The sequence below is a fragment of the Rhincodon typus genome, chromosome 40 (assembly GCF_021869965.1).
Source record: "Rhincodon typus isolate 14 chromosome 40, sRhiTyp1.1, whole genome shotgun sequence".
Classification (NCBI taxonomy): Eukaryota; Metazoa; Chordata; class Chondrichthyes; order Orectolobiformes; family Rhincodontidae; genus Rhincodon; species Rhincodon typus.
In genome coordinates, this window is record NC_063371.1 from 11,706,081 (window position 1) to 11,719,284 (window position 13,204).

Consider the following 13,204-nt stretch of genomic DNA (forward strand, 5'->3'; position numbering starts at 1 on the left):
GGAGTGTGAGAGGGGGCAGGTTGTGAGGGATGGAGTGTGAGAGGGGGCAGATGACTGGCCCATCGTGGTCAACTGGCCAGGCTGATGTGAACGTTCAGTGCACCCTCTCCCTCAGTGCAAACTGCTGCAGTTGGTGTCTCGGAGCTGTTCGACACATGGAGGCAGCACTGGGCAAAGGCGTGTGCATTGTGGATAACCCCCACTGGCAGCATTCCAACCACAGCATTGCTTGACCAGACCGAATGGTGTGAGTGGGCAAAGCTGCATGGCGATGCCTACAGCAGTCGAGAAGCCTGTGCAGATTGGGGAGGGGGAACTTTTTTTTTCCGGCGAGGAGGGCTGGTTTGCTGGAAGATCCAGCGGGTGGTTGCTCATTGCTGTTCCTCTCTTCACAGAGGCATCATGGTGGAAGGCCTGTCGTGTGTCCTGGATGGGCTGTTCGGAACGGGGAACGGCTCGACATCATCCAGCCCCAACATCGGGGTTTTGGGTATCACCAAGGTGGGCAGCTGACGGGCACTGTGAACCGTCTCCCACTCCTCCCAGCCGTGCAGTGGCTAACTCTTCATGTCCCCTCTGCTGCCCTCTCCCTGCATCCACTGATTGAGAATCTGTCTGTCCCCAGCTTTAAATATCCACAAGCCTTCTGTTCTCAGCAACTCTGGCTTCTGCTCAGAAAACAAGCCATTTCACAAGTGGTTTCACTTTGTACAGTGTTTGGTTGTATTCGATGAGATTTTGCCCTTCATTTTTCCCTTTTCCACCCCCGGGTTTTGTGGCCGGGTTTTCGATGACATGCTGTGTTGCATGACGTCGTAGGAGCTGATGGGCTGGAGCTGGCTCGGAGAGAGAGAGAGAGAGGGTTGCAGGGGGAGTGGAGTGTTGTTGATTGATGCTTCTCAGTCTCTGGTCGCCTGGTCCCTTCGAAGATGCTCCGAAGATCGGCGCAGTCAGCATTCACTGAGTGCTCTGTCTGCAGGCACACCGGGCCCACACTGAGACTGAGCTGTCTCTGCACTTACATCTGTTGCTCTGGGAAATGGATTGGAAACGGGTGGAGAAACTTAGAGACTTCATCATGTCTCGGAAACCAAGATGTCCAGTCATCTCCCCTGGGCAACCACCGTGCAGGGGCCAAATATTCTGACAGGACATGAGTAAAAGTGTCCATTCCTATCTGGTGGTCTTCTCCCAGCTCACCCCCTCAGTAGGCAGGGGAGGTTCAATGTGACAATGAATGGCAAAATTGTGTTCACCCCAGGACATGAGCGAAGGTTCTGAGAAGCTCAGCAATCATTCCAGATGGAGCAGCCACCTGTACCAAGGCTTGATCTCAATCTTGCAAGTGACCCAAGTGGGCGGTTGGGAGGCACTCCTGATCCTGCAGTGAAATCTGCAGAAAGTCCAAGGTATTCAGTCAGAGGCCCCACCTGGACAAATGTGCGGGAGGCGATCTGAAAAACCACAGCCATGCCAGGGGGCTGGCTGAAGGTACATTTTGGTTCAGCAGCCCAGCTTTCGCCAGAGGAGACATGCCGAGTGCCACTGTGAGTGGCTTTGGGGCAATGGAGAGCTTTTTACCCAGGATGCATTGCTGCAGAGAAATGCCTGTATATCTGGGAGAGGGTGCACTCGGTGCAAGCCTCTGGGCTGGGGATAGGGCTGTTTCTCTGCCGCTTGGCATGGTGGGCAAAGACTTCTCCATTCTCTGTGTGTTGGGATGGTGGTCTAATGTGTGTGTGGAGGTGTGTCAGTGGGAGTATGTGGTGATGTTTGTCGGAGGTGTGTGTGGTGGTGTGGGTGTGTGGTGGTGTGTGGGTGTGTGTGTGGTGGTGTGTGTGTGTGTGTGGGTGCGTGGGTGTGTGTGTGTGGGTGCGTGGGTGTGTGTGTGTGGGTGCGTGGTGGTGTGTGTGTGGGTGCGTGGTGGTGTGTGTGTGGGTGTGTGGTGGTGTGTGTGTGTGTGTGGTGGTGTATGGGTGTGTGTGGTGGTGTATGGGTGTGTGTGGTGGTGTGTGGGTGTGTGTGTGCTCGGTGGTGTGTGTGGTGGTGTGTGTGTGTTTATGTGTGTGAGAGGTTGAGAGTGAGTGTGTGAGGGGTGTGGGTGCGGGTGTTTGAGAGTGGGTGTATGTGGTGATGGTGGTCTGTGTGTGTGAGTTTGAGAGTGGGTATGTGTGTGGGAGTGAGAGTGTGTGTGTGGTGATGTGTGTGTGGGGTGTTGTGTCTGGGAGTTTGAGAGTGGGTGCGTGTCTGTGCTGGCATGTGTGTAGGAGGGGTGTGTCTGTGTGTGGGATATGGGCCAAACAGAGACAAATGGGACTAGTTCAATTTGGGAAACTTGGCCAACACGAACGAGTTGGACCAAAGCGTCTGTTTCGATGCTGTATGACTCTATGACTGCCTCTCTATGTCAAACCCATGGTGCCTACAAGCTGCCCTTGAGAAAAGGTGATCTCACATGAAGCATGATGGATGGGATGGCTCCCTTCCTGGGGTCAGTTTCTTTGTCTGGTCTGAGTGTATCTGGCAGCACAGTCAGATTATCTCTCTCGCCTCTTTGTTTCTGTTCAGGTGGGGAGCAGGAGGGTAATCCAGTACGGAGCTGCAATGATGGTTCTGCTGGGAACAATTGGCAAGTTCAGTGCACTGTTCGCCTCCCTCCCAGACCCAGTACTCGGAGCGTTGTTCTGCACTTTATTCGGTAAGATGGTGTCATCGCGACACAGCTCAGCAGGCCTGGAGACTGCCATGGGCTTGTTATATTTGGCAGTCCGTGTCTCGGTGTGACAGCTAGAGGAAGAGAAATGGGAATTGACTGTCTCAGTATAGTCAGTGTCAGGTCAGACTGTGCAGGGGGAATATTAGCAGCTAGGCACTGAGCTCAGTGGAAGGCACTCTGAACGAGGTCGTTCTAAAATTAGCACCAACATTGCACAGAATAAATCTGAAAGTAATTATTTAAACAGAAAAGACAGTAGAAACCAGGCATGACCTACATTTAGGGAAACGACAGCTTCAGCAAGACATTCGTTCAACTCATTGAATTAACAAACAGTCATAATCTCAAGGAGCCAAGCAGCACTGAGGGTCAGCACTGAGGGAGAGCAGCACTGTCAGAGGGTCAGTGCTGAGGGAGAGCCGCACTGAGGGTCAGCGCTGAGGGAGAGCAGCACTGTCAGAGGGTCAGTGCTGAGGGAGAGCCGCACTGAGGGTCAGCACTGAGGGAGAGCACTGAGGGAGCGCAGCACTGAAGGTCAGCACTGAGGGAGAGCAGCACTGAGGGAGAGCGCTGAGGGTCAGTACTGAGGGAGAGCACTGACGGTCAGCACTGAGGGAGAGCAGCACTGAGGGTCAGTACTGAGGGAGAGCGCTGAGGGTCAGCGCTGAGGTCCGCACTGAGGGTCAGCACTGAGCGAGAGCACTGAGGGTCAGCGCTGAGGGTGCGCAGCACTGAGGGTCAGTACTAAGGGAGAGCACTGAGGGTCAGCGCTGAGGGTCAGTACTGAGCGAGAGCACTGACGGTCAGCGCTGAGCGTCAGCACTGAGGGAGAGCAGCACTGAGGGTCAGTACTGAGGGAGAGCACTGAGGGTCAGTGCTGAGGGAGAGCAGCACTGTCGGAGGGTCAGCACTGAGGGAGCGCCACACTGAGGGTCAGCACTGAGGGAGCGCCGCACTGAGGGTCAGCACTGAGGGAGAGCCGCACTGAGGGTCAGCACTGAGGGAAAGCCGCACAGTCGGAGGGATCAGCACTGAGGGAGAGCCGCACTGAGGGTCAGTCCTGAGGGAGAGCCTCACTGTCGGAGGGTCAGTGCTGAGGGAGAGCCGCACTGTCGGAGGGTCAGTGCTGAGGGAGAGCTGCACTGTCGGAGGGTCAGTGCTGAGGGAGAGCTGCACTGTCGGAGGGTCAGTACTGAGGGAGTGATGTTACCGAGTATGGGAGTGACAGAGCAACGTTACCAAGTGAGGAAATTATGACAATGCGATGTTGTTCTTTTCCAGGGATGATCACTGCTGTCGGCTTGTCCAACCTTCAGTTTGTCGACCTGAACTCCTCCCGGAATCTCTTTGTGCTAGGATTTTCCATCTTTTTCGGGTTAATGCTGCCTAGTTACCTGAAGCAAAACCCCCTTGTGACAGGTAGGTGGAGAACACCATGTGACAGGCTGCCGAGGTGATGCCTCTCCAGAGGTTGATCCAGCCAGTTTGGATCTCAGTGTTATTGTGGAGCTGTCTCTCCCAGAGCCACCCTTTTCCATTAGACTGCACTGCCCAAGAGCTAGCACCGAACTGACGGCCCCAGTGGTGTCCATCTGGAATTGTATCATTCTGTTGGCTGCATGTGCAATCTCTTTACTCATTCAAGTCATCCTTGAAAAGCTCCCAATGCCAACCCCACAAGTTCCATTCGAAGGGAGATTCACAGACATGTCAAAATTAGAAGTAGGAGTAGGCCATTCGGCCCTTCAAGCCTGCACTGCCATTCAATATGGCCGTAGCTGATCGTCCGACTCAGTCCTCTATTCCCACATGCTTCCCATTCTCTTTGATTCTTTAAGCCCTAAGAACAAATCTGTCTCATTGAAAATGTTCAATATTTTGGTCTTAAACACTTTCTGTCACAGAGAATTTCACAGGCTTGTGACATTTCTCCCATCTCAGTCTGAAACAGCCTACACTGTATCCTAAGACTTTGATCCCCTGGTTCTGGACTCCCTGCTCAGTGGGAACGTCCTTTCTATGTTGACCACTGTTTAGTCATTGAGTTAAAGAGATGTATAGCATGGAAACAGACCCTGCGGTCCAACTCGTCCATGCTAACCAGATAGTCTGCATTACTCTGATCCCATTTATTGGTGTTTGGCCCATATCTTTCTAAACCCTTCCCATTCAAATATCTATCCAGATTCCTGATAAATGTTGTAATTATACCAGCCTCCGCCAATTCCTCTGGCAGCTCATTCCATACACGCACCACCCTCTGCATGAAAAAGTTGCCCCATAGGTCCCTTGTAAATCTTTCCCCTCTCACCTTAAACCTATACCCTCTAGTTTTAGAGTCCCCTACCCTAGGGGAAAAAGACCTTGACCATCCACCCCATCCAGGCCCCTCATGATTTTATAAACCTCAAGAGGTCACCCTTGTCCTTCGATGCTCCAGGGATAAATAGCCCCAGCCTATTCAGCCTCTCCGTGTAGCTCAAACCCGCCAACCCTGGCAACATCTTTGTATATCTTTTCTGAACCCTTTCAAGTTTCATCACAACCGTCCTATAGCAGGGAGACCAGAATTGCACGCAGTATTCCAAAGTGCCTGATCAAAGTCCTGTACAGCCGCAACATGATCTCCCAACTCCTATACTGAATGCGCTGATCAATAAAGACAAGCATACCAAATGCCTCCTTCACTACCCTGTCTATCTGTGAGTCCACTTTCAACGAACTATGTACTTGCACTCCAGAGTCTCTTTGTTTGCCAACACTCTCCAGGATCTTATCATTATTTGTGTAAGTCCTGCCCCGATTTGCCTTTCCAAAATGCAGCAGCTCACATTTCTCTAAATTAAACTCCATGTGCCACTCCTTGGCCCAAAGGCCCATCTAATCAAGGTACCATTGTACTCTGTAACTTTCTTCACTCTCCACTACACCTCCAATTTCAGTGTCATCTGCAAACTTACTAACCATACCTCCTATAGTCACGTCCAAATCATTTATATACATGATGAAAAGCAGTGGACCCAGCACCGATCCTTGCTGGTCACAGGCCTCCAGTCTGAAAAACAACCCTCCACCACCACACTTTCTCTCCTACCTTCAAGCCAGTTCCAAATCCAAATGGCTGGCTCTCCATGTGACCTAATCTTGCTAACCAGTCTACCATGAGGAACCCTGTTGAATGCCTTACTGAAGTCCATATACATCACATCCGCCGCTCTGCTCTCATCAGTCCTCCTTGTTACTCAAAAACTCAATCAAGTTAGTGAGACACAATTCCCACACACAAAGCCATGCTGACTATCCCTAATCAGTCCTTGCCTTTCCAAATACATGCAAATCCTGTCTGTCAGGCTTCCCTTCAACAACTTGCCCACCACCGGTGTCCGGCTCACCGGTCTATAGTTCCCTGGCTTTCCCTTACCACCTTTCTTAAATAGTGGCACAACATTAACCAACCCCCTGTCTTCCAGCAGCTCATCTGTGGCTCTCGATGATGCAAATATCTCAGCAAGGGGCCCGGCAATCATTCCCCTAGCTTCCCACAGAGTTCCAGAGTACACCTGATCAGGTCCTGAGGATTTATCCACCTTTATGCATTCTAAGACGTCCAGCACCACCACCTTGTAATATGGACATTTTTCAAAATGTCACTATTTACTTCCCCATGTTCTGTATCTTCCATATCCTTCTCCACAGTAAACACGGATGCAAAATACTGATTTAGTATCTCCCCCTCTCCTGCGGTTCCACACATAGGCGGCCTTGCTGATCTTTAAGGGGCCCTATTCGCTCCCTAATTTCTCTTTTGTCCTTAATGTATTTGTAGAATCCCTTTGGATTCTCCTTAACCCTATTTGCCAAAGCTATCTCATGTCCCCTTCTTGCTCTCCTGACTTCCCTCTTGAGTATAAAGGCAATTCTCATGGATTTACCTGATCCCTGCTGTCTATACCTGACATATGCTTCCTTGTTTTTCTTGATCAAAACCTCAATTAATCATCCAGCATTCCATACACCCACCAGCCTTGCCCTTCACCCTAACAGGAACATGCTGTCTTCGGACTCTCGCTATGTCATGTTTGAAGGCTTCCCATTTTGCAGCCGTCCCTTTACCTCTCCCAATCAACTTTTGAAAGTTCTTGCCTAATACTGTCAAAATTGGCCTCGTTCCAGTTTAGAACTTTAACTTTTAGATCTGGTCTATTGTTTTCCCTCATGATTTGAAACCTAATCGAATTATGATCACTGGCCCCAAAGTGCTCCCCCACCCTGTTAGAATTCTAGAGGTTTCTCTGAGATCTCCCCTCATTCTTCCAAATTGCACTGAGCCAATCTGGTCCCTCTTCATTAATCTGTCCTTTTGAACCCTGACAAAACATTGCATTGTTTATTCAGTAGGTACTGTGTTGGACTGATTTCTCATCATCTTCATTTCCTTCACTTGCAGCTGAAATTGAGATCCCTTTGATCTTTCTGACTCCTTATATGGGAGTGAAATCCTCTGTTTTTACAGAACTGCGAGGCCGTTTCGAATCTCCTCACTGACTCAGAATTGAGGCAATAATTTGTCACATCATGTGCGTTCTGTTTCTTTTCTCCAAATGACTTGTGACTTGGCAGTGTTGATACATTGAGAAAAGCGAGAAACTTGTGACTTGACTGCAGCAAGTTGTCTATCTTGCTCTGCCATTCGCCCACTCCTGCCGTTCCTGCCCACAAGTTTCGTGTTTTTATCTCTGTCTGCCTGACAAGTTGCTCTGAATGTGTGTCGATAATGTTGCTGCTGAGATGTGAGGGAACAGGTCACCCATTTCCCTCCACCAGATAGGAAAACTGCACCAAGGGGTTTGCTGTGAAGCAGAAATAGGAAGGATCACATCTGTGACAGACAGGGCAACAGCGGTGGAGGTGGGTAGTGGGAGAAAGAGAGAGAAAGATGAGAAAGAAATGAACCGGTGTTTGACAATGCCTAAAATTTGCAGTGAGGATTGGAAACTGAAGGACTGAGGCTGCAAACTTGGAAAGATTACATTTTCTGGGCCAGAGTTGTTAACAAGCAGTGATTAACATTAAGCATGTTGGTTATCAACATAAGCGAGCTCGGAATGAGTTGACTGAATGAGTTTTTAGTTTGTATTGACTGTGAATGTGCGGACGCTTGAGATCAGCCCATGCACTTCGGAGGGTGGTGTAAATGGAGAAAAACTGCTGAAAGCTGCTACACAAAGAGACTTGCGGGGTGCAGGGGGAGCTCATGCTCCAAACACAGGGGCATCAGGTAATCAGGAAGGGCCAATGGAATGTTGGCCCTTATTTCAAGGGGGTTGGAGTGTAAGAGTAGGGTAGTCTTACTGCAACTGGACAAGGAGATGGGGAGACCACATCTGGAGCATTGTGAACAGTTTTGGTCCTCCCTATTTAAGCAAAGATATTGTTTTGTGGGAGGCAGTTCAGAGAAGGTTTACTAGGATGATCCCTGGGACGGAGGGATTAGCTTATTAGCAAAGGCTAAACAGATTGGAACTCGTCCGCAGTGGAGTTTGTCATTGAGACATACAGGATTCTTAAGGCCCTTGCCTTAAATGCTGAGAGGATATTTCCCCTATTGGGAAAGTCTGGGACCAGACAGCATAGTCTCAGTAAAAAGGGGCACCAATTTAAGACTACGATGAGGAGGAATTTCTTCTCTCAGGGGGTTGAGAGTCTTTGGAACTCCTTACAACAGAGAGTGTGGGGGCAGAGTCCTTGTGCCTATTTCAAGTAGATTCTTGATCAGTCGGGGAATCAAGGGTTATGGGGAAAGGGTAGGAGAGAGGGCAAGTTCAGGCTTGAGGGGCTGAACGGCCTACTCCTGTTCCTATTTCTTGCGGTCTTACGGTCTCATCGGAATAAGCTGGCTTCCTCCCTTGTCTCTGCCCCTTCAACTGATTTTGCCATGGCAATTGTGAACCAGTAACACGAAGATGGAATGGAGCTGCCATCACTTTGAGTATAAATGATGTACTCATTGAAAATAAGGTTCACATCCTAGCTGTGGTGGTCATCCTTGACACCTCAGATCCCAGAATGAAAGGTCTCTTTCATTGACCACACAATGAATTTTTACCCTCAGTTTACAGTGTTCAGTCACTGAAGCATTCACATGAGACTGCAGGTAGCCTTTAACAACACAATGTAAGTTTCTTAACTAAACACAAACAAAGCTCCAAGTCTGTACTCCACAGTTTGAAAGATCTTGACACAAACATCAAATGAAGTTTTACCCTGTTTCCCAGCATTAGCTGTCGGAGCAACTCAGTCCCAGATCGCTCCTTCCTTCCATACTTTGTTTTCACGTTTCTACATTGTTAAACTTTCCCAAGTTTGACTTCCTTGGTCAGTGGAGACATTGTTACGCTTCCTGACTGAGTTTCCTGGCCCGAAACACTCCCGGTTCTGATGGTCTCAACCTTTCCAGCACGGTGGCACAGTGGTTAGCACTGCTGCCTCACAGCGCCAGGGACCCGGGTTTGATTCCACCCTCGGGCGACTGTCTGTGTGGAGTTTGCACATTCTCCCCATGTCTGTGTGGGTTTCCTCCGGGTGCTCCGGTTTCCTCCCACAGTCCAAAAATGTATAGGCTAGGTGGATTAGCCATGCTAAATCGCCCTGAGTGTTCAGGGATGTGTAGGTGAAGTGTGTTAGCCATGGGAAATACAGGGTTACGGGGAAAGGGTAGCGGGATGGTTCTGGTACGATGCTGTTCGGAGGGTCAGTGTGGACTTGTTGGGCCGAATGGCCTGCTCCCACACTCTAGGGATTCTATGAATTCTGTAAACAACCTGAATGCTTCTCTGCAAAGTGTCATTGTTCAGAAGCTGCAGAAGCTGGTCAGCCCATTAGCTAAGATGCCTCTTCTCTCTCCCCCTCTATCCCTTCCTCCCTCTCTCCCCACCTCTGTTTCCACCTCTCTCCCTCACTTTCCACCTCTCCTCTTGTCTCTCTCTATCTCTCTCTATCTATCCCCGTCTTCCCCCCTTTACTCTCTCTCTCCCTCTCTCCCCGTCCTCTCATTCTCTCTCCTCACCTCTTTCCCATGCTCTGTCCCCCTCTCTGCCCACCTCCCTCTCTCTCTGTCCCCTCCTGTCTCTCCCCTTACCCTCCCCCTCTTGTCTCCCTCTCTCCCAGCCTCTCCGTCTTTTGCTCACTCTCACTGCCACCTTGTGTTTCCCTGACAGGTATTTCTGAAGTTGACCAAGTCCTGAATGTACTGTTGACAACAGCGATGTTTGTTGGAGGTTGTGTTGCATTTCTGTTGGACAATACTATCCCAGGTGGGTGACAATGTTTGGTGGCTCCCGACCTAATTCCCTTGTTATGATCAGTCCCCTGTGCCAGTGTGGGGAGTCTCTCACTGGGATCTGATCCAGTGCTGGTGGGCTGTCACAGTGTGTGTAGTTGAGTAGCTGACAGGCAACAGTATTCTCTCACCTCTGCCCTCTCTCCTCCTGGTCAGGCACCATTGAAGAAAGAGGTCTTCGCAAATGGAAGGCTGGTATGGTGGCGACCAAGTCTTTGGACAGTAAAGAGACTTACAACCTGCCGTTTGGCATGGCGTTGATGAAGAGGTACAAGGTGTTCAGTTACCTGCCCATCAGCCCCACCTTTACGGGATATGGATGGCGGACGTGCCAGGAGGCTGGCAGCTTGAGGAGTCGGCCTGACAATGCTGAAGCGTCTGTATAGCATGCAGCCAACCACCCTGTGCCCTCTGAGGCTCCGAGTCCATTCCACTGTTCAGATTGTGGCTCCCACGATGGGGAAGGCATGCAGGGTGGTGTTTAATGGTTGGTGGGGGGGTTGTGGGGGAGTGGGAGGGTGTGGTGGGGGAAGCTGTGTGTGTGTGTGTGTGTGTGTGTGTGTGTGTGTCTGTGTGTGTGTGTGTGTGTGTCTGTGTGTGTGTGTCCCTGTCCCTGTCCCTGTCCCTGTCCCTGTCGTTTTCCCATTTCCCCACTGCCATTCCTCACCCAACAATCCAAACTCCTCTGTCCGAAGCTCCCAAAGAGTGGACAGCAGCCGATGATCTGGATCACATGTTGGTAGTGGTCACTGAGCTCTCACCCTGCCTTCCCCCTGTGCTGCAGCTTGGGTCAGCCCAGTCCAGGGGTGGGCAGTCCAAGGCCCAATCATTGGCAAAGGCACAACACTGTGGGCTGGGCGCCCCCCCCCCACAACTCCACACTCTCACCAGCCCTACCCCCTCCCCACCACAATCAGGGCATTACACTCCCTTTGACAGCACAGCATGGCAGGGGATCGGGGGCTGCCTTTTCCCAGCAGGTGCAAGATCATGTGTGTGATCAGGCTTTAGAGGGTGGGGGTGTGTGTGTGTCTGTGTGTTTGTCTTTATGTGTGCGCGTCTGTATATGTGTATCTTGAGTGTGTTGTGCGTGTGTGTGTCTGAGTGTGTTGTGCGTGTGTTTATTGTGTAGTGTGTGTGTGTGTGTGTGTAGTGTGTGTCTGTCTGAGTGTGTGTGCGTCTGAGTGTGTTGTGTGTGTGTGTATCTGAGTGTGTTGTGTGGTGTGTGTGTGTGTGTGTGTATCTGAGTGTGTTGTGTGTGTGTATCTGAGTGTGTTGTGTGTGTGTCTGTCTGAGTGTGTGTGTCTGTGTCTGTGTGTGTGTGTGTGTCTGAGTGTGGTGTGTGTGTGTGTGTGTGTCTGAGTGTGGTGTGTGTGTGTGTGTGTGTCTGAGTGTGTTGTGTGGTGTGTGTGTCTGTGTGTGTTGTGTGGTGTGTGTGTCTGAGTGTGTTGTGTGGTGTGTGTCTGAGTGTGTTGTGTGTGTGTGTGTCTGAGTGTGTTGTGTGTGTGTGTGTCTGAGTGTGTTGTGTGGTGTGTGTGTGTGTCTGAGTGTGTTGTGTGGTGTGTGTGTGTGTGTCTGAGTGTGTTGTGTGGTGTGTGTGTCTGAGTGTGTTGTGTGGTGTGTGTGTCTGAGTGTGTTGTGTGAGTGTGTGTGTTTGTGTCTGAGTGTGGTGTGTGTGTGTGTGTCTGAGTGTGTTGTGTGGTGTTTGTGTCTGAGTGTGGTGTGTGTGTGAGTGTGTGTCTGAGTGTGTTGTGTGGTGTGAGTGTGTGTGTGTGTCTGAGTGTGGTGTGTGTGTGTGTCTGAGTGTGGTGTGTGTGTGTGTCTGAGTGTGTTGTGTGTGTGTGTGTGTGTCTGAGTGTGTTGTGTGTGTGTGTGTGTGTGTGTCTGAGTGTGTTGTGTGGTGTGTGTGTCTGAGTGTGTGTGTGTGTGAGTGAGAGACTGAGTGCATGTGTTTGTCCATCCCAGAGTGTGATCCAAGGCCATTCATCTAACCTGCCTGAGGCTTCAGCTCGTCCTGCTGCCTTGTGTTTCTGGCATTCCCCTGAACGCTGGCCGTACCTGGGAGTCTGGCTGTGACTGACCCCTTGAGGCACTGGCCTCATTCTGCCTGAGCGCTGACCTCTCGAGCCTGGCTGGGTTTTATAATGAGAGGAATACAACCCTCCATCTCATTGCCACAGCTGGAAACAGACCTCCCCACAGGCAACTGGGCTGCAGAGATGCTTCAGCTCCCCAGCCTGTCTCTGTCCAAACCTTTGCCACCCACACGCTCAGTCAGGGCAGCCTATACCCCCATTCTGGGCACCTTGCTGGATCAGCTGGTGTTTGGCACTTGGCGGGAACAGTCTGGGAGGGAGCAGAGGCTACAGCAGGGAAAGTTCTCGTTCCTGATGAAGGTGGGGATTTGTTCCTGTTTGGGACCCAAGCTGCAGAGTAGTCTGCCTGACTTGTGACCAGCAGGTCTCTCCTGAATGGATCTCCGGCTCTGGGCTGGTGAATTCCAGCAGCCCAACAGAAAGCTGATTCCCTCAGCTCTCCGCTGCAACAGATCATGTAGCTGTTGTCCCTCCGTCATCGCCACTGGCAAAAACATGGCCACCACCGGTTGGCCCAGCATTTATTGCCCCGTCCCTAGTTGCCCCTTGAGAAGGTGGGGTGAGCTGCCTTCTTGAACCGCTGCAGTCTCCTGCTGTGGGTTGACCCACAATGTCCCTTAGGGCGGGAATTCCAGGATTTTGACCCAGCGACAGTGAAGGAACGACAATATATTTCCAGTTCAGGATGGTGAGTGGCTTGGAAGGGAACTTGCAGGGGGATGGTGTTCTCATGTACCTGTGCCCTTGTCCTTCTAGATGGAAGTGGTCGTGGGTTTGGAAGGTGCTGTCTGAGGATCTTTGGTGAATTTCTGCAGTGCATCCTGTAGATAGGACACACTGCTGCTACTGAGTGTCTATGGTGGAGGGAGTGAATGTTTGTGGATGTGGTGCCAATCCAGTGGGGGCTGCTATGTCCTGGATGGTGTCGAGCTTCTTGAGTTTTGTTGGGGCTGCACCCATCCAGCTGTGTCTGTGTGTGAGAGTGTGAGCGTGACTGTGTCTGTTTGAGCGTGTGTGTGTGTGTGAGCATGTGTGTGTCTGTTTGAGCGTGTG

General features: G+C 50.9%; 1 protein-coding gene across 1 annotated transcript in view; it reads left to right on the plus strand.

Moving 5' to 3' along the window:
- The window catches only part of LOC109926005 (solute carrier family 23 member 2-like), a 29,377-nt gene extending 18,850 nt beyond the window's left edge, over window positions 1–10,527 (plus strand). Inside the window, exons 10-14 of the mRNA XM_048618676.1 lie at window positions 396–501; window positions 2,569–2,698; window positions 3,998–4,135; window positions 9,934–10,029; window positions 10,212–10,527. Of these exons, the coding sequence (XP_048474633.1) occupies window positions 396–501; window positions 2,569–2,698; window positions 3,998–4,135; window positions 9,934–10,029; window positions 10,212–10,441 (700 nt within the window). The 3' untranslated portion in view covers window positions 10,442–10,527. The remainder of the gene's footprint in view (window positions 1–395; window positions 502–2,568; window positions 2,699–3,997; window positions 4,136–9,933; window positions 10,030–10,211) is intronic.
- Window positions 10,528–13,204: the final 2,677 nt, after the last annotated feature.